Source organism: Enhydra lutris, unplaced genomic scaffold (genome assembly GCF_002288905.1).
Source record: "Enhydra lutris kenyoni isolate GAN:26980312 unplaced genomic scaffold, ASM228890v2 scaffoldscaffold5, whole genome shotgun sequence".
Classification (NCBI taxonomy): Eukaryota; Metazoa; Chordata; class Mammalia; order Carnivora; family Mustelidae; genus Enhydra; species Enhydra lutris.
Window position 1 is genome coordinate 31,097,561 of NW_019154089.1, and position 19,964 is coordinate 31,117,524.

At 41.7% G+C, this 19,964-nt stretch overlaps 1 protein-coding gene across 1 annotated transcript in view; it reads right to left on the reverse strand.

Moving 5' to 3' along the window:
• The window catches only part of LOC111141155 (sarcoglycan delta), a 378,621-nt gene that overhangs the window by 78,151 nt on the left and 280,506 nt on the right, over nt 1–19,964 (reverse strand). Inside the window, exon 5 of the mRNA XM_022493516.1 lies at nt 18,595–18,667. Coding sequence (XP_022349224.1) covers nt 18,595–18,667 — 73 coding nt within the window. The remainder of the gene's footprint in view (nt 1–18,594; nt 18,668–19,964) is intronic.

The window sequence follows — 19,964 nt, forward strand, 5'->3', positions numbered from 1 at the left end:
CTGACACATGGATATGTCATGAGGAAGGGGCACCTTTTCCTAACCTGCACAAAAGTCACGTGTGGTCTATTGGCAGTACTCAGTCTTACACCAAAGACTTTCACAGAAGATAAGTTCAAAATCAGAGGTGATTGGAGGTCCTCAGGAAATATGGCAGAGGACCTTAGAAAGGGCTTTACGTTTTCTCAAATTGTCAAAAAGAGTTTTTGTGATAATCACTCGTAAGCAGATATTACAGGGCAGGATAATCTGAGCAACCTTCCAAGTAGCATACTGACAAAGCGGTAGGAAGTACGCCAACTGAAATCCATACGGAGGCTGCTTTCTCCGCTGCCCTCTATTACATACGCATACTTGCTTTGACTGTCACATGTGTAAGAGCCACAAGAAAACCGATGCACCCAACGAGGCCCTGGCATTCTGCAGAAGTATCCGGAGGTGGGATCACGGCTATAACAAGGAAATCGTGGGCTGCCCAGGTGTGGAAGGTACTTCCCGTCTTCCTCCCGCCCCCAATTAAAATGAGAAGAGGACCTAAACTGCTTGCTCAGCGCCTTTTTTTTTTTTTGCATTTGGAGGACAGAGAAAGAATGCTCAATTGCTTGAATGCATTTCCCTTTTACTGCTCAGTTTACAAGCAATCATATCACTCCACACAAACTATAATTTCCTCTTTGTTATCTTTGCTTCCTTCAGACAAACATGATTCACCGAAGAAATAATAATGAACCATTACCTTTGATGGAACGGCTGCCAGCACTGTGGAGATGGGAGTGTGCCAAGATTCGAGATGGATGCTGTATTAAGGCAGACAATGTACATTCCACTTCTAGGTGATGTGAGCACCCTGCCGTTTGCTGTTTACTTTTTCCTATACTTATCTAAAACCTCTGGCTATTTTTTTTTTCTTTTGGCACAGTAGTGTGCAGAAACTGAATTATTGTAAGATCAGCTGTAGGCTATTACCTAGTAGGTACTCTAAGAACTTACTCAATTCCGGTAATTGTTATCCTCGTCAGTTCCTTCAATCACTCACTCACTCACCCATCCTTCCATCTCTCCATCTACTCAGGTACTCAGCAAACATTTACTGGGTATCCACGCAGGGCATGGCTCTGTTTCAGAGTCTGTAATACTCAGAACATGTACAGCGATGAGGACACATCACACAGGACCTGTCCTCTTGGAACTCAGTGCTCAACACTCTAGAACACTCTAGAGTCACCGGGCATGCTCTAAACAACACCAACACTCAGGGGGCATCTCTAGAGAATTTGATTTAATTGTTCTGGGATGGGGAAGAAGAGCCAGCATTATTTTTAAACTTCTCAGGTAGCTTTAATTCAAAGCAAAGGCTGAGGATCACTGGTTTAGAGTTTACAACCCCATAAGGCAGACAAAGAATAAATAAGTGAACAAAATACTACTACTAATAATAATTACATGAAGAGTGGTGTTTTATGCTTTCTGGTGGGCTCTAACAAATCTCCATTCTGGGATAAGGCTCAACGGTTAGCTGGCTGTGACTGAAAAGTAAATTTTGTTGGTCTGTAACTTCCTGCATTTTTTTTTTCCATAGTGGGGGGTTGTGTTTGTAAGGGACATCTCCCTTGTGGCAGAATCTCATTAAGGCAATGGCCAGAAGGATGAAACTTTGGCTTTTGTTACTGTGTTGCTACTTTTCCTGATCAGAAAATCTGAAAGCCTTCCTAAATAAATGCAGTTGGAGGTATAAGAAATGAAATACGGACATCGAAATTACTTTTGTCCCCTAGATGAGAACAGATTCTTTAAAAAAAAAAAGAGATTTATTTATTTATTTGAGAGAGGAAAAAAGTGGGGAGAGAGGCAGAGGGAGAGACTCTCCAAGCAGACTCCCCATTGAGTAGGGAGCCTGACGTAGGGCTCGATCCCGCAACTCGTGCGATCGTGACCTGAGCCGAAACCAAGAGTCGGACACTTAATTGATTGAGCTACCCAGGTGTGCCAAGAGAGCAGATTCCTTTTGCATGGTGGTATGGTTTAGCAGGAAGAGTATAAAATCAGGCAAAGTGAGATTGTTTTTCCTGGCTCCCTGAATACCTATGTACAAGACCCTGAACTTCTGTGAGTTTTGGGTCCCTTATCCAGAAAATGGGGATGATAATGGAGCTTCCTCCAGAGGTGCTTCTTCTGATGTGAAGATTAAATAAGATAAGACACACAAAGGAGATAGGTTGGTTCTAGGCCTAGGGATGTGCTCCTTAAATGCTGATCTTCTTGCCTGGGTCTTTAAGGTCTCCTCTTCCACACAGTAAGCTCTATGAGGGCAAAGGCCATGCCTGTCTCAGTCATCATCATCTCCCTGGCACCTATGTCCAATGGACAGTAGGCATTCGAGTATTTGTAGAAGGAATGATTTCATGTGCGTTATATTTATTTAGATAGCCTAGCTAGAACCCTAGCCAGTGAAGTGCCCAGATCCTGGCACCAAATGTCATCTCAAAAACTCCTGAATGGGTTCACCTTGTGAAATGACACTCTGAACCTGCTTCCCACTGTCCTACTTTATAGGCGGTGTCCCCAGATATTAGCAGCAAGTTTTTCTGCTGGAACATGGGAGTGTTGGTGAACCAAAGGATCAGCCTTGCTCAAGGCAAGACACTTCAACGCTGTCTTAGTGCTGCTCCAAAGAACGCATGGAAACAGCATTTCAACCTGTGTCTATTCATCCACTAGACCCCATTAGTAGTGTCTGGTCAGGTGATACCAGCCCTTTGTGATTTACTGCTGAGGTTTGCTTTTCAGGGCCACAGGGTATCTAACTATTATTACCCAAGAAAATTAATTCAACTAGAAAAACCACAGCGTCCACTCTAGCTCGCAGGTTCATCTGGCCCAGCAATGGGTTGCCTGTAAGAGGGCATGTGTTCAATGATAGTAACCTATGGTGATGAGATAAAAATCTACAGAAGCCACATGAAAAATAGGGACCCGTTCTGGCCTTTGAGGGAAGGAAACACTAGACCACAGAAGGGTGCAATTTAATGTTTAATGGAAGAGCAAAACCCTTATGAATATGTAAAAATAAAGGGGCAAGCTCTAGGAGGATATAAAGGAATCGATGTGAAAAACTAAGAAAGAAACCTCATTAGGATTTCAGGCATCATTTCATTCCCCTGCTGGGGTTAGGAGAGAGCCACTGATCCCTGGTGGCATTCGACAACCAGGATGAAAGGTATCCAGATGAGGCTTCCTGTTTCTGGGATTTTCTGTCTGGTGTGTCCTCCAGGGAAGCTGATCCAAGCCTATGTCTCCTTTCTAGAAATGGCTGAAGAAGCTGGGAGGGGTAGTATTTTGGTCAGTCTAGGGGGAGAGTTAGTGTTTTTTGTTTTGTTTTGTTTTTTGAGAGGAAGTGCAAGTGCTTGCGGGGGGGCGGAGGGGCGGAGGCATTGGGAGGAAAAGAATCTCACACTCCTGACTGAGCACAGAGCCCTCTGTGTGGAGGCGCTCCATCTCACAACCCCGAGATCATGACCTGAGCGGAAACCAAAGTCAGAAGTTTAACTGAATGAGCCACCCATGTGCCCCAGGAGTTAGTGGATTTTAAAAACATTTTGATATTTAAGCACTATATTTTTTTCCTTTTTAAAAAATATTTCCATCCCCAATCCCTCACCATGCTGCAACTAGATTCAGAAAAATTTCAAGAGATATTTGGGGTCTGAGTGCTTAAAACATTCATCCCTTTGCCCATAACCACAATGCTTACCTCCTCATCATGTCTGTGTAGTGCAAAGTCTCGGTTTCCCTTTCCTTAGGAAAAAGTTTGCCTCTCTCACACCTTCACATAAAAGGCAAGTGGTTTTGCTCTAAGAAAACTTCAAAAGTTGGGTTAAGGTTCACTATTAATATTGGTCAATTTGACTGCCTCACACTTTTATTGTTTTGATTATACTAACTTGAATAAAACAGGCTCTTAACCCACTGCTGACCATTGTCTATGGGAGGCAAAGCACAGAGCAAAATTAACCCCTCGGTGGGACAGATCTCTTGGCCATAATCAAGAATGGGTAATCATCTGCTGCTTCAACACCCAAGTCCCTGAAACTAACATTTGAGCCCTGCATTCCAGTTCATGGTTGAGGTTATACATATATGTCATGCTATTTAGTTCTCACAAGTCCTTCTGAGATTGGTGCTACTTTTATCCCACTGTTCATGAATGAGGGAACTGAAATAGAGGTCTTAAAACCTTGTCCCAAGGCGTACCCTAGCAGGTGACAAAGCCAGGATCTAGGGTCCAGCAGTCAGGCTCTTGAGTTCTGCCCCTAAGCTTTACTGTGTACTGTTTCCCTCAGATTAACACCTCAAAATCCCAGCGAGCTCTGAGAAAGGAGAGGGTCTTTTCATTAAGCCAAACAGAGAGGTGGTGTATAGTAACCCCTCAGTGTCCTCACATCTGTATGAGGGGGATGAGGCCAAGTGCTCCTGTCCCACTTTAGGGAGTTTTTGAAGGAGTATTTATGAAAATGCTTTGAAATTTACAAAGCGTGGCAAGAATCTGAAGAATCTGAATTATTCTCCAAACACCGAGATAACAAGGAAAAACAAAAAGGGATCAATCCATGTTGGTCTCAGGCTCTGTCGTTCAAGGTTATGACCAAGATCAGCTCAATGAGTATAGTTTTTAAAAGGAATTTAAATGTAATGAGAGGTCCCAGGTAAAATCAGATCCATGAGCAGTACTTTGAAGCCCGAGTCTTAGAATCTCAATGTAAGAGCAGATCTGAAAGGGCATCGACTTAAAATCTTCCCTTCTGATGCATGACACATCTCTATAAAAGTCTTGGTATGACAGACCCTTTACCTTGAGTCTCTCAGTGGTGAGAAGCTCATGACTATCAAGGGAGATAATTCCCCACTTCAGAGAATTAGAAACTGCTTTCTTATGTTGTGCGATCTCACTTTGGGTTCTACTGCCCTCACTCCTTAGGCATTCTAGGTCATCGGAATAAGCAGCAAAATTCTCTTTTTGTAAGAATATTACACCCTGCACCAAGAGAGGAAGACTGTGCCTTTACCTGTTCACTTAATTTAGTCACTGCACGACTCAAGCTCTAGTATTGTTATGTGACAGGAGGCAAAACCTTCCATGCATCCTTCTCTAAGAATGGATTTTGAGCTTCAGAACGAGCCACTGATGGACTGAATGCATCGTAATGGCTCCTCAAGTGCCGAGAGGGGGACGTGTCCAATCCATTATGGCTGCGTCCCACAAATGGTCCTCAACGTGCAGCCCAGTCATTTGCAGCAGTGGGTAATCAGAGAGGCCTGATGCCTCCTGCTCTCCATTTTAATCCCACTTGTCAAGCACGTTTCCTATAGATATTGTCTCTCAAAGACTGAAGGGTGTTTTCCTCATTTCCCAAAGAACTTTCCATGAGGACCATAGGGAGAACCATAAACTAATAGACAGATGCACCGTGTTAAGAAGGGTGTCACCACGTTCCTTTAATCAGTACACAGTCAGTATTCTCCACCATGAATAACTAATAAGTTTCTGAACTCCTTTCCTCAGACGTCATTGCAAAAATCTATCTGAGGAATGTCATCTGCACTTAATGAAGGGACAAGCATTATAATTAAGTTTTAAGCTATTTCTTCAGCATGAAGCTGCCACAAAGTGTGAAATGACTATAATTCACATTTTTAAGACCCTGAATTTATTAGTGTCTGTGTTCTATTCAAGGTTAGGAGCATGGGGCTTGGATCGTCAAAGGATGCAAATTGCTCTTTGCTGGTTCTTCTGGAGTGAGTGTGCCTGAGCTCAGATGCCAGGCCAGGAAAATAATCATTCATGACTCAGGTTGTATTTTGGGGGAAAAAACAAACAAACAAACAAACAAAAAACCTCAAAGACCTGGAAACTCATTTCCTTTGGTGAACAGGAAGTGACGATGACACGCATAACTGGGTGAAAGGGGACTTGTGTTCCTCTGTGGATGACAATCACCCGCGGTTGAGAAGATGAGTGGGAACTGCAGGCTGGAGACTTCAAGTGAAGCAGTGTTGCTGGACTGTGACTACGACAAAACCCAGGGGTGAGAAAAGAATCTAAAGTTTTGAGCCTGCTTGTAAGAGAAAGAGGAATGAATTATGCTCTTTTGGAAATGACTTAGTATGGCTAGAAGAAAGAAAGGCATGGGATAATAAGAGGCTCCTGGAGACTTTGATGGCTCTCCTTGACAAACAAATGTCAAGGACGCCATTACTCGTGTGTTTGGTGGCTGAACACATACTTTTGGAGAGAATACATTTGTCATGATCCCCCTAGCCCGAACCTCTTTGTGGCTGTGGGCAACCACACATGTGGGAGACATCACAGCCGGCGAAATCCTGAGAGGAAGCGGAGGGGCTGTGTGTGTTTGTAACAGGTAGGCCATATGAGGTGGGGTGGGGTGGGGGGAGCGTGCTCCAAAGGGTTTCCTTAGGAAGTGCAGTTTAAGCTGAGAGTGGAAATATGATCATGGGGAAAGAGAGTACAAAGAATGTTTCAAGATGGGAATAACAAGGCTCTAAGGGAAGGCTCCAGGCCCTCCTGGTGAAACAAAGAAAAGGCAGAATAGCTGAAGCCTACAAATGGAGGAGAGAGGACTTCTGACTGGACTCAACACATGGTCTACCCCTGCTCCTCCCTGAAGCGCTAATGCAATGACTGTAAAAGGACCCTCAAATGGCACAGACCTAGAAGGACCAAGAAAAAGAGAAGCAATAAAGGTGGAAGAAAGATGATGACCAAGTTTTGGAAGTCGAGAAGCAAACCACAAGTAGTGATCTCATTAGCAGAGACAGAGGGCTGAAAGCAGAGAGCCTTGGGTTTGGTGAAGACCAAGCCAAGAGCCAGCTCAAGCTGCATAATCCCTGCTAGGTGCAGGACCAGAAAGCCAGTGCCTCTGTGGCTGGGAGAGTCTGGTGGAACTGCAATCAGAAGACGGGTTGAGGGCTCCACGCGAAACTGTCAGAGCCCTAGGCCGTTTCTCCACTATATAAATCCAGGTGACCAGGACACCCTTACTGTCATGGACTAAATGTTTGTGTCCTCTATCTCCCCCATTCACATGTCGAAATCCTAATCCTTAATGTGATAGTAATAGGAAGTGGGGTCTTTGGGCCGTGATCAGGTGGAGCCCTCACGAATGAAATCAGTGCCATTATAAAACAGACCCCAGAGTTCCCCAGCCGCTTCTGCCATGTGCGCACATAGCAAGATGGCCACCTATGAACCAGGAAGCAGACCCTCAACAGGAACCTGCCGGCACCTTTATCTTGGATTTCCCAGCCTCTAGAAATGTGAAAAAATAAATTTCTGTTGTTTATAAGCCATCCAGTCTATGATATTCTATTACAGCAGCCCAAACAGACTAGGACACTCACTAGGGAAGTCTTGAATTCTGGGCTCTGTGAGACAAGGACAGTTAAGGCTGACAGTGCTATCCTGAAAACAGGGAATGAAGTGAAAACCTACATATGGAAGAAGGAGACCTTGTAGGCTCAGCCGGAACATATTGGCCCCCAGATTCATCCCCAGCAAGGGATTAGGACACTAATCAGTGTCCTGGGGAAACTGATCAGTCCAAGAGAAGAGGCATACATATTCTTATATCTGGGGTCACCCACCTAAAAATCCCAGCCTGACCATCCTACCTCGAAGCTCACCATCCAAAAGCCTCATTCATGCACACAAAACATGCCAAAAGATTCTTAGTGCTTTACTCTTAAAAACAGACATCTGAGAATTATCAGCCATTTGAAAAAGCCCCAGTCAAAAAGCCAGAGAGAGGGGCTCAGTGGGTTAAAGCCTCTGCCTTCGGCTCAGGTCATGATCCCAGGGTCCTGGATCGAGCCCCGCATCGGGCTCTCTGCTCAGTGGGGAGCCTGCTTCCTCCTCTCTCTCTCTCTCCGCCTGCCTCTCTGCCTACCTGTGATCTGTCTGTCAAATAAATAAATAAAAATCTTAAAAAAAAAAAAAAAAAGGCCAGAGAGACCTTAATCATAATTTTAAAAAGCAGAGAATGGAAGAAATTTGAAATGATCACTAATATAATCACATAGTAAAGACTGGATAGTACATCTGTGAAATTAATACAGAGTATTATAGAAGGAAATCGCTACAGAATAAAGTATGTTTAGAAATTGAAATGCGAGAGCAGGAAGTACAAGTTCAATGGGAGGCAGGGCCAACAGAGAGGAGAATAGAGAAAGAAACAAAAATGAGAAAAGGTTGGAAGAGGATAACGGTGATGGGAGATGAAAAGCCAGGACATCATCCACGACCACATCAACCCCTTGAAGGTGACTTGTAAGTGCTTTGTTTTTGAAATTTCATCTTCAAGCCAGTGGGAGCCACCAAAGGATAGCAAACTAGTGAGTGACATTTGGCCCAAACTGGCCCATAGTCCATGGCCAGGAAATCCAGCGAGATTATAGAGTTGTCTCTGAGAGCTGATGGCCTCGATCTCATTTATATTCTATTCTAATAAACCGTGGAAAATTCTGGAGTAAGAAAAAAAAAAAAGATATCCACTGGCTGATTTCTTTTTCTTTTTTTTTTTTTTTTTTTATGATTCACTTCTAGTTCCCAACTTACTTCAGGTAAAAACTGTTGTCAGCTTGTTCCTTTCAACTCCCATTACTCTTTGTTTTGAAAAGGTTATAATTGGAATAAAACAAGGCTGGTTTCAAGCCAAAATCATGAAGGGTGTAATTAAGCAAGATTTTCTGTCTATGCACCCAGCAGGGCCATCCTACTGAGGGGGAAAAAAAAATGGAGATTCAAAAGCAATTGTGTGTTTTTCAAGAATAAGAGAACAATCTACCCCACACACTTTACATAATAAATGGCAGCTGCTGACATTTTAATCAAGATAAAAACAGTAATAAAGTCGCAGTGCTCCTTTTGAGGCAGAAGGTAGTCCCAACTCAGGAATTCTGGCAAACATACACACATGCCCAATCTGTTCTACAAGACCGAGAGGTTAGCACTTAATTTATGATATCATGCCTTCCTTGACATGGGTAGAAGTACAATTTTATATTCCCTCCCTCTCTGTTACGAGTTTATCTTTTGAATAATTTTTTCACATTTTAACCCCTTCTGTTAAAAATTAACTTAAAGAGTATACTTTTAATTTTTAAATAAAAGCCACTTGCCCTTCAGAATGATAATGATGTGTCACATTGCCTTTCTCGAGTTCAGATGAAAATGGGCCAGCCATTAAGGGACAATCACTTAGGCAGTGAGGTGCCTCACCGCACAAGGCTGATGACTTTGGCTTTCAGAGATAGTCTGGGAATCATTTGGAGAGGCATGTGAAATGTTTTGGCTATTAAGGCATTTCCTCCAGTATTTTGTTGGTTTAGAAGATTACAAATCGAGGAATGCTTTTGGGGAGTAAATTTCAAGCATCAGGGCTGGACTCTGGTTTCAATCAATGCTAGTTCAAGGCTTACAGAGACTAAATCACTAATAGCAGGTACCTGATGATGGATTCTGAAAGCATTTTTTTTTCCCTTTGATCAGACCCAGCGGTCCCTACAAGACAGAGAGGGGAAGACTCAGGGCCTTTGCAGCCAGGCAGTCAGTTAAGATGTTGTGATGGGCATAATCCCCCGTACTGCAGGCCGTCCGATTTATAAATTGTGTTCCTCAGTGAGAGCAAATGGCATTTCTTTATTCTTACCTGACTTAATTTTTCTCTCCAACTTATCTTTACGGAGGGTTAGGAAACACTAAATTTATTATGGCATCCTCTCTGTGATTAAAACATTTTACCTTTCTCATGAGGATAAATAATTATCTCCTCTCTCTTTATGATATCATAATGGGGATGGGGGTTGGGGGTATTGGGACATCCTGGTGACAGGAACAAAGAAGGTTCAGATTCCAGGAGATGTGGTCTTGATTGGTATTAGGCTAGCAGGCCACACTTCTAAGCCCTCTGGGGGTGAATTCTGGTACTTCTTACTGTGCTCACTTAGCGCCCACTGAGCCAGGTCTGAATGGCCTTTGCAGGGCCCTGAGGTCTGGATATGTTTCCCACCGCACCCTTGGACTGGACTGTCCACTTTGGAGCCCTCAGTCCCACTGCAGAGAAGCTGCCCAGGAGCCTGCCAGCCTGTACCACCATCATTAGCCATCTACATTGCTTACTGGGACACCACGTGGATTCTTCCCCGCACTGGCATGACCCCCAGACCCCCAGGAACTGAAGGAGATTTGAGAGTGCTGACCCAGCCCCCTCTTCCTCTCTAGCCATATGACAGTCCACCCTCTCTTCCTAAAGTCTCAAATGAAAATGCTCGATGACCCTTTGCTTCTGTCCTTGAAATCTAACTGGTTTCTTCCCTCTGTGACTCCGAGAATAAAGGTCATCAGGCTATATATTTAACCACGTGCTTTCCCTGCATTTCCTATCTTCTTCCTACAATTCAGCAGAGATCAGAAGAGATGGGTTTTTAACTTCCTCTCCCTGTCGGGGTAGGACTTGCTCTATATCCTAGACTCCTTGTTCCCTACGATGTTCTCTTCCATTTATCCCTCCCTGGCTTCTAATGGCAGAATTCTACTGTTCAGAGGCGATGCCTGCAAGACACCTAGGTTTGGTAGCTCTACAATTTACCACATTTGTAAAACACAAGTTTTTGATTAAGAAGGCAAAGACAAAGATGGAAATAACTTCCAATACCACAACCTCCCTTTTCCTTTACCCCTTTTGTTTCTCCTTCTGCATCCTGAGACAGCCATGGTGAAAAGGGCACCTAGAGAAAGTGAAAGTAAGGGAAAAAAAAGAAATATGTAGATAAATTCAGACTATGTATCAATGCTAATGAAACAAAGGGAAAGATGAACAGATGCTGAAACACAGGAGGAAGGGAAAGAGGGAGAAAAGGGACATATATATGGACTCACAGATCTTCAAAGATGGGGAAGATGTTTTACTGTGAGTTTTCAAACAAGGCAAACTTAGAATCGGGGGGCTTCATTAAGGCTTCACCTGTGGCTTTCAGATATCTATTTTTTTTTCTGGGCAGGCACTGCAGGATGACTGAGGAGTTGACAGAGTCACTGGTGTCTCTGACAAAAAGAAAATGGAGGCAACATGATGATACGCCGTTACTGTTCAAGGAATGCAGTTTATGGGCTGTCTTCCATCCTAAGGCTACGCCCTCTCTAATCTATTAAGTGAAATATCCTTATCCTTTCATGTAAAATGTTGTTAATGGTAGATGGATCTACACAACAGCCTTCTGGTGTTGTCCTTCAAGGAGAAAGGACTGTCGGTCACCAAGGTCTCACAAACATTTTATTGGCTGTTGAAACTGAACACTACGGGAACTCCTGGTTGAGGACTGGAGCCCCATGAAAATGGGTCGCTTGCTCCTCCTGGGAGCTGACATTTGTTGAACTAATGTCCACTAAGCTCTTCCCATGTTCTAGGCACTGGCCAAGGAGAGCTTAGGAGACTTGCCCAAGTTCACAAGGCAGACTGGCTTTGGGGCCAAACTCAACCCCAGTGCAGGACACTTTCAAAGCATGGCTCTTGATCAACATGGACACTGCATCATGACTCTTCTATTTTGGAAGGCCCCTGAGACCCTGTGATATTATCGGACCACTACACATTTTCATCTCTCCTTTGAATAACTTCAACATTCATGCTCTGCGATCAAATAATTGTGAATCTCATACAAGCAAAATAGGTACCAAACATGTCTGCAAAGTGTTGCATGAGGAGAAAATTTAAAGATTTCTTTCATAAGAAAGAAATCTTTAATTGCCCCATAGCCCATGCATCCATAGCTTTGGAGCACAATATACAGCCCCTCTCCCTCTCTCCCCTCTCTCTCCCTGCATCTCTGTCAATCTCTCTATAGGCCTATATATGTAAAATACATATTATGTGTATATATGTTTTAATGCATGTACATATGCATATGTACATATATATAAAATATGTGTATAGAATATAGATATTATATTTATATAATTCAAAAATCAGACTGCTTCTCCAAATTTGCTATTGGGACTTTTGAGGGGGAAAAAGGAAGGGAGACATATGACCAAGTATTAATTGAACTGTGATGCTCTCACAGACTGTTCTGGTAGCTTCAATTCATAAATCACTGAGAATCAAATAAATATTTAGTTGGCTACAGCCATTCTAAGATAAATTTAAAGAAATAAATTCATTTTTGTCAACTTGGAAGTGCTGTCTAATCCCTGTTTTCCTGTGATATATACAGACTTTAAATCTCACACATTCCCAAAGGAGTTCAGATTAGTATCTATTCATTAAGAAAAAAATCCTACAGAATATTCAAGCGCATACTGGGAGTACCAGATACATCTTTGAATCTTTCTTCTTTATTATTAAAACTCTGGTAATGTTGTAGGGGGTAAAAAACCCACAGGAACAAAGAAATGTCTTATTTATTTGAGGCTGCTGAATGGGTTTGATATTAGTGGCTGTTCTAGTTCTGAATGATGTTATGCATTGAATTTTGAAACTTCTAACAATCATTAAAGTCTTCTGTGATCATATCTGAAATCGCCTTCACATGATTTATTAAAGAACACAACTGTCATAAGGAAATTACAGAACCTCATTTTTGTAAATGACATGGTAATATTCTTGCGAGCTGCAGAAATCTATTGGCCCATTTGTCCTTGCATTAAGTGGACCTAGGGAACCATGCTTTTTAAATTCTGAGACTCACTGTTTTTTCTTTCAGCTTACAACTAAAATGTCCCTTCCTTCAGACAGCCTTATCTAACCCTCTCAGGTAGAATCTTGCGTGCCATTCCCAGTGTCTCCTCTGATTTTGCTCATCTATCTCTTCTACCACTTATTATATTACCTTGTATTTCGGGGTGACTTTCTATCTTACTTTCCTTAACTACAAATCAGTTGAGGACTTATTTACTTATCTCTGTATTCCAAGTATTTAGCAGATGCCTTGATTCTTAATAAGTGTTAAAAAAAAAATACCTGGAAAACAATTCCCTGAGCTGTGATGAAATGGAAATCAGGTCATCACCCTTGTCATAACTGTAGGCAGAGTAAGAGCACATCTGCACATTAGCTGATGAAGAATTCTTTTATAAAGACCTTTTGGCTTCTTGCTCTTTTGTGGTTCCTTCCCAGCTTTTACTGATATCTAGAGGAACAGAGTTGGCGATATGTGTTCAGTGGTCTGTGCAACTGTCTCCCATTTTTTACATTTGCCCTGACATATGTCTGGGAAATAAGATTTCACAGTCTATTTCCTATTCTTGTAGGATCCGAATCTTACAGGGAAGCTTCACAGTTGAAAAGAATCCTTAGAGCAAGGTAGGCATTCAAAGGTAGCTTCTGTTTTAACAGAAAATACATATGCAAAACTAAATGGCCTATTTCCCATCTCAGATCATGCACAGCCTGAGATCAGGGATTTTTCCATTTGTCTTTATAATATACAGACACAAGGAAAAAGAAATAATGAACAAGCGAACATCTAATATATTCAGACTGCAAATTTCAGATTGTGAATTAAAATCCACTGCAAATTTCAGATTGTGAATTAAAATCCACTGCAAATTTCAGATTGTGAATTAAAATCCAGTTTCCATTCCAAGTTAGTTTTTCTGATTTCCAGAGATAGGCATAGTGCCTGGTAGATGTTTTCAGTAGAGTCTTGAATCTAGAGCAACATGCCATTATTTCAGAATGTTCTGCAGGTGCAAACTCAACAAACAGCCTGAGCTGGATGTTGGGCTCAGACCTCACTAAGTTAAGGCTCATTATTTGTCTGGAGAGAAGCAACCCTCTTTTGTGATTTTCAACTCAACCCTGGATTATTTACAAACATCTCAAGCAAACACGGTGAATACAGTAACTATAGTAACTCCGAAAAGGAAAGCAGTGAACCGAAACTTGAACTCTAGCAGAGAAGAAGCTACCACTCTTTGAGCTGAGGGTTGAGAACTTCTAAGAAGATGTGCGGGAGGCCTGAAATTTGCTTCTCATTAACAAGTAAACAACAACAACAACAACAACAAAAATAGATAAATCAGAGAACAAACAAAAAAACCTTCAAAAGCCAAAACAGACGTTGGAAGAAACAAGTTATCCCAATAGAGAAGGTCTCTAAAGCAGATGGTATTTCCCCATGTTTGATTTTTTGGGTAAGGGAAGGACACGCATGGATTTAATTTTTGCTTGTTCACTGCAGAAGATGGTTTATGTATAAATAACCTATAGTCTTTTAACTCAATTTACTTCCCATTGACAAGTAAGACCAAGAAAATCTGGGTAGAGATTTAAAACACAAAACAAAACCAAACAAAACACCTCTCATTAAAAACATTCCGACTTAACTGCTGTGGGAGTTTTCAAGATCCATTCATTCATGCCTCAACAAATAACTTTTCTGCTAAACTCCTTTTCTACATATTTTCTGGATCTGTAAGGCATTCAGGTCATTGCATCCTTTTAAGCAAATCTTACATAAAATATTATGGGGCTGCAATGTTAATTTTTTAGTTTTGATATATACACCAGGGGTATGTAAAATGTTACCATCAGAAACACTAGGTAAAGGGTATAGAGGAATAATCTGTATCATTACTGCAATTCTTCTTTTAATCTAAAATTATTTTAAAATAAGAATTTTAAAATAAAAAATAATTTAAAAATTATTTTAAAATAAAAATAAAAGGTAAAATAATGGGAGCCTAAATAAAGTTTGGAGGCAAAAGGGACCTGACTTTGTACAGACATCAGTGTTCCCGGATTAGCGCAAGGCTACGTAGTCTGTTTGCTGTAGGTATCTGCCCCAGCTCTGTCCTCCTTCACCTCTGTTGTGCTGCTCCCAACGAGGGAACCACTTCTGCTTCACCTACACAGTGCTACCTGCTGGCATAAACCCAGGGATCTCCCTCAGATTGTTCTACTTTCCTAAGACTAGAAGACACACCAGCACAAACGAGCTGGATCACGACAACTGATCCAACCATAAAGCCAGAGGCCAGAAAACGTTCATTACCTATTTATCAATATCCAAGGTCAGTACCATTCAATAGCACAGAGTAAAATGGGGCACCATTTGCTGACAAATGTGAAACATCCACAGATGCACTGGTCTGGGCTAATGTATGTACTACATTGGATTACCTTTCAGTTGGTCACACATTCTTCCACAAGAGTGCCATTAAAATAAAATAAAAAAATCATAAGGATGAAGGGGCTAATTATCACATTCTAGATCCTGACTCACTTCAGGCTATCAACCCTCAACACAATTTGAATAGGGACAAAGAATTGCCCCCAGTTGTAGAATTACATATTAAAGTGTTTTTATGTTTCCTGTAAGAACATTTTATTTCTAGTCTCTATAGAATATGTCTACAACTTTAGAATAAACAATGGAAATGCAGCAACTACCAGAAGTCCTTAATTATTGCACTTAGGAGATCCACTTGTAATTTTGGAGATTCACTTGTTTCTAAGGCAAGTTTCCAGGGTTTTCCATAGGGTCTACAGATGACTGTCAGTACAGCTATTACGCTATATGAGCAATCATCTGTTCTCAGTTTTTCACAATAGGGATCTCTAAAATGGGCTGATGCTTGGAGAGTTGTCTTTTTGTTTGTTTGACGTGGGTTGGGTTTGTTTTTATCCAAACAAAATTTAGTTTTCTGTTTAAAGCAAAGTTAGCCTAAATTCTTGATGCTTAAATTTTCCTTGCCTTCCATGGTAGGCAACGGTAAGCACTCCGTGGTAATGCAGAGCTTATTCCCGGGGGGTGGGAACTGTATTATATTTAGAGGTCAGTTTCTTTAATTTTTTATTTAATATTTTTTTTTCATTTTTTTTAATTTTCAGCATAACAGTATTTTTTTTGCACCACACCCAGTGCTCCATGCAATCCGTGCCCTCTCTAATACCCACCACCTGCTTCCCCCAACCTCCCACCCCCCGCCGCTTCAAACCCCTCAGATTGTTTTCAGAGTCCATAGTCTCCCATGGTTCACCTCCCCTTCCAATTTCCCCCAACTCCCTTCTCCTCTCTAACTCCCCTTGTCCTCCATGTTATTTGTTATGCTCCGCAAATAAGTGAAACCATATGATAATTGACTCTCTCTGCTTGACTTATTTCACTCAGCATAATCTCTTCCAGTCCTGTCCATGTTGCTACAAAAGTTGGGTATTCATCCTTTCTGATGGAGGCATAATACTCCATAGTGTATATGGACCACATCTTCCTTATCCATTTGTCCGTTGAAGGGCATCTTGGTTCTTTCCACAGTTTGGCGACCGTGGCCATTTATTATTTTTTTAAATTTATTTTTAAAATATTTTAGATATTTGAAAGAGAGAGACAGAGAGAGTGCAGGGGGAGGAGCAGTGGGAGGGGAAAAGCAGACTCCCTGCTGAGCATGGAGCCAGACATGAGGCTTGAACTCACAACTCTGTGATGGGGACCTGAATCCAAATCAAGCGTCTGATGCTTAACCGACTGAGCCACCCAAGCACCCCTAGGTCAGCTTCTTTTAGACAGCATTTTTCTTTGGACTGATCAATACTAATTACTAACTATTTGTGTTAAAAAGAACCCTGCTCCTAAGGAGGTCTGTGAAAAGGAAGGGAACCAGCCCACATATTAGCTTGTTTCAAAAGGGCTCTCACATCACAGACACAAGGATTCACTGCATTCTTAGAGAATGAGATTGCTCTCTGAGTCCTAAAATACAGGTTTCCTTGGGTAGATTTGCTGAAAAGATTCCCCCTTTAGTACCCAATACCACAGGAACTGGCTAACGGAGAGTCAAGGTAACTCCTGGCAGGCAGCAGCTCTGAGATGGAAGTAACGATGCTAGGGAAAACTAAAGCCTCGCAATGTGGGCGTATAATGTGAAAAATACAGCCTACTGTATATGGGATTTTGATAAGAGAATGTTCTCTTTCTCCACCAATTATCCTCTTCCTCTGGCCCAATGTATTTCCCTATATTTGTAAAGCTTCACAGGCTTTGCAAGAATGCTAGGGGCTTCATCACGAGGTGATAGATTCCCCACTTACGGAGAATGTGCTTCTGTTTAGGGAAACACAAACTCCAATATGGCTGTTGCTGGTTTAGTAAACCACAGATCACAGGGTTGTGTCGCAGAAGAGTAGACACGGCTCATATAATCCAAACACATTTGCTAATGTTTGATGTCTACCATTAAATATGCAATGTTATTTATGATGATTTATGATGGGTTTTATTTAAAAGAACTACAAGAAATTAAGAAAGCCAGTATTCACTGAATTCTTCATGACTGTAAATGAGGCAGGGAAATTGAAGGGACTCTGCTTCAGAATGGGTCCATCTCTGCTGTTTTTCTGCCAGGCCCTGTTTCTGAATAAGCCAAAGAAGAAATGTTCTCCCTTCAAGGGGGAAGCCAGAAAGTTCATCATTCTCTGAGTTTTGTCCTAGATCCCTAACATCTAAGAAAAGCCGGATCCCAAACATGTCCCAGGACATGAGCTTCCAACAAACCTTGGCCAACGACGGCATCAATACTCCCTACCTTCAGTGATTTGTGGAATGACACCTGTTGTTCACCTGGATGCTTGCCTTTGATCAAACCCTACTCTGAAGCCTGTAACCCCAAGTGACATTGGGACTCCTTCTCCTTTCCTTTCTGAGTCTCCGAGACACTCCACTCCGTCAGTTACTTTCTGTCAATCATGCTATTCAATAAATTCTGCTTTCACTCTCTCAGCTCTCACTTGATTTCAATCTTGCACAAAGCCAAGGACCCTCTTAGCTGGTCTTGCGGGTGCCCCCTCTGGCTCCCAGCCTGCCCGCATCATAAGTATAAAGCAAAAAATATAGCTATATTTGTATCAATGTACCATTTTTTTATGTGTTTCCTTTTTTGAGCCAGGGATGGTCCTTTAGTGGCTGGAATGGTTTTGGGGTCATATCTTTATCTCTGTTTGTCTGTATGTATCTATTGTTCTTTTTTGTTTTCTTTAGTTGTTGGTGCTAAGTACACAGCATCTCAGCGCCTTTTTCTGCTAAAGGCAGCACAATTGTGGACATTTGAAGATTAACACCAGTACATGAAAAATTCACAGAAAGTAGTTCTAGTACCATAACAGTCCAAGTGGCAGAGAGCTTGTTACACATAAACAAAATTCCGTACAGTGTTTAGAGTTCAGTTTTTTTTTTTAGGTACGACTTTTCTTTGGGCTGATCAGCACCAACTACTGACTAGTTGTGTAACTGGTTAGGTTCTGGGTACCACAAAACACAGTAGGAAACAAACACCGTGAATAAATCAATCCCCAATCTCATAATTACAAGGCTGGCGACATCCTCCTCAAAACCCTCAATCTTAAGTTTTCCAAGAGAATTTTCTCTTGGAGGTAGCTTATCTTTACATCCTTTCTAATCTCTCCCAAATCAGTATATTCATGTTATTACGCTGTTACATTCCAAATGCTCAAAATGGACCATCAGCCAGTTGCCTAGACAAAGGAAATAGCCACTAATCAATGCAAACCATAGTCAGAAGTTTACCTTAGTTCCTTGAAGGGGTCTGCCCTGACATTAGGTGTCTCTATAGATTTAGGGAACACTGTGCCCTCGGCTCCTGTAAACAAAAGAAAAAAGCAAACAGAGGTTGGAGACTTTGGACATGTCACCTGGGGGCACAATCAGCACAGGGAATGGAGCTAAGTGGAGGGTGGATCCTTCACACAACTCAAAGCACACATTTTGCCCTTGGCTTTCGCTCCCCTGATAGGGCAGCACTGAATCAACTCCTGCAAACAGGCTTTGAAAAAACAAGGAACTTCTTTTGAAAGTGTTCTTGCTGAGATCAGAGTGAGGCCAGGAGGCAAATACCATGATGACTTAAACAAACAAACAAAAAAAGATGCCTAAATAATGGCACCACCTAACTCTTGTCTCTCATTGACTATTAACAGTCCTCCAACTGGAAACGTTTTGAAAAGCAGCCCCTGAAGCCCCCTGATTGCAGTGCAGGGCACGAATCACAGACCACATCTAGCATCTCGGCAGTGGGGAGATGGTGGAGAATACCCTAACACTGTGGCGGTCTCCACCTAATGATGCCAAGGAAACAAGTGTCAGGAAACTAGGAAACGGAGATAAAGTTCTGTGCTATTACCTTGAAAAGTTAAACAAAACAGAACACTATGAGAGACCGTTGGACGTTCACTGCTTTTTACACTTTGAGAATTATTCCACAGTGATCCCTGACCCATTCTAGACATTTAGCTCTTGACTTTGCAAAAAGCTTTTATCTTTAGAGCTTGTCATCACCAGCTGAAACTTCTCAGCCATAAAGATGGTGGTTATCTGATTTGTCTGCTCCCAGACTGCTTTCAAATCATTTAAGCCTCAGTTTATCACAGACAATTGCAGTGGATATTAGTTTTTCAATTAAACTTAGCCAGGCAGTGTCCTGCTCTTTGAAGGAAAGGTGTTTATTTTTATACCTTTTTTGGTGCAGTTCTTTGATGCCACAGAAAGGGGCAGAACAACATCTTGTATTTGTGTGAGAATTTCTAGAATCTTCTTGCATTGTTAGGTCTAGAAATCCTCCATTAACCACAGTTATTCCAAACCCAGATTTATCCTAGCACACTGATGAGTCTGGCTGAATGAACTCGTGTAGCAATTATAAAAGTATTTCATCTTTTTTTTTTAAAGTATTTAATCTCTTTGATATGAGTAACAGACTACTGCAAATAAAATCAGAAAATAATGCCTTAACTTGACATTATGTATGGTCATTTAAAAGAATATCCTGGCGAATGATAACTATTAATCGAAGCTAACATTTTGAGTGATACCATCACATACTTCGTATGTAGTAGCTCAGTTCTCCCCTGCAACAACCTTACAGACAGTTGCGGTAGGCC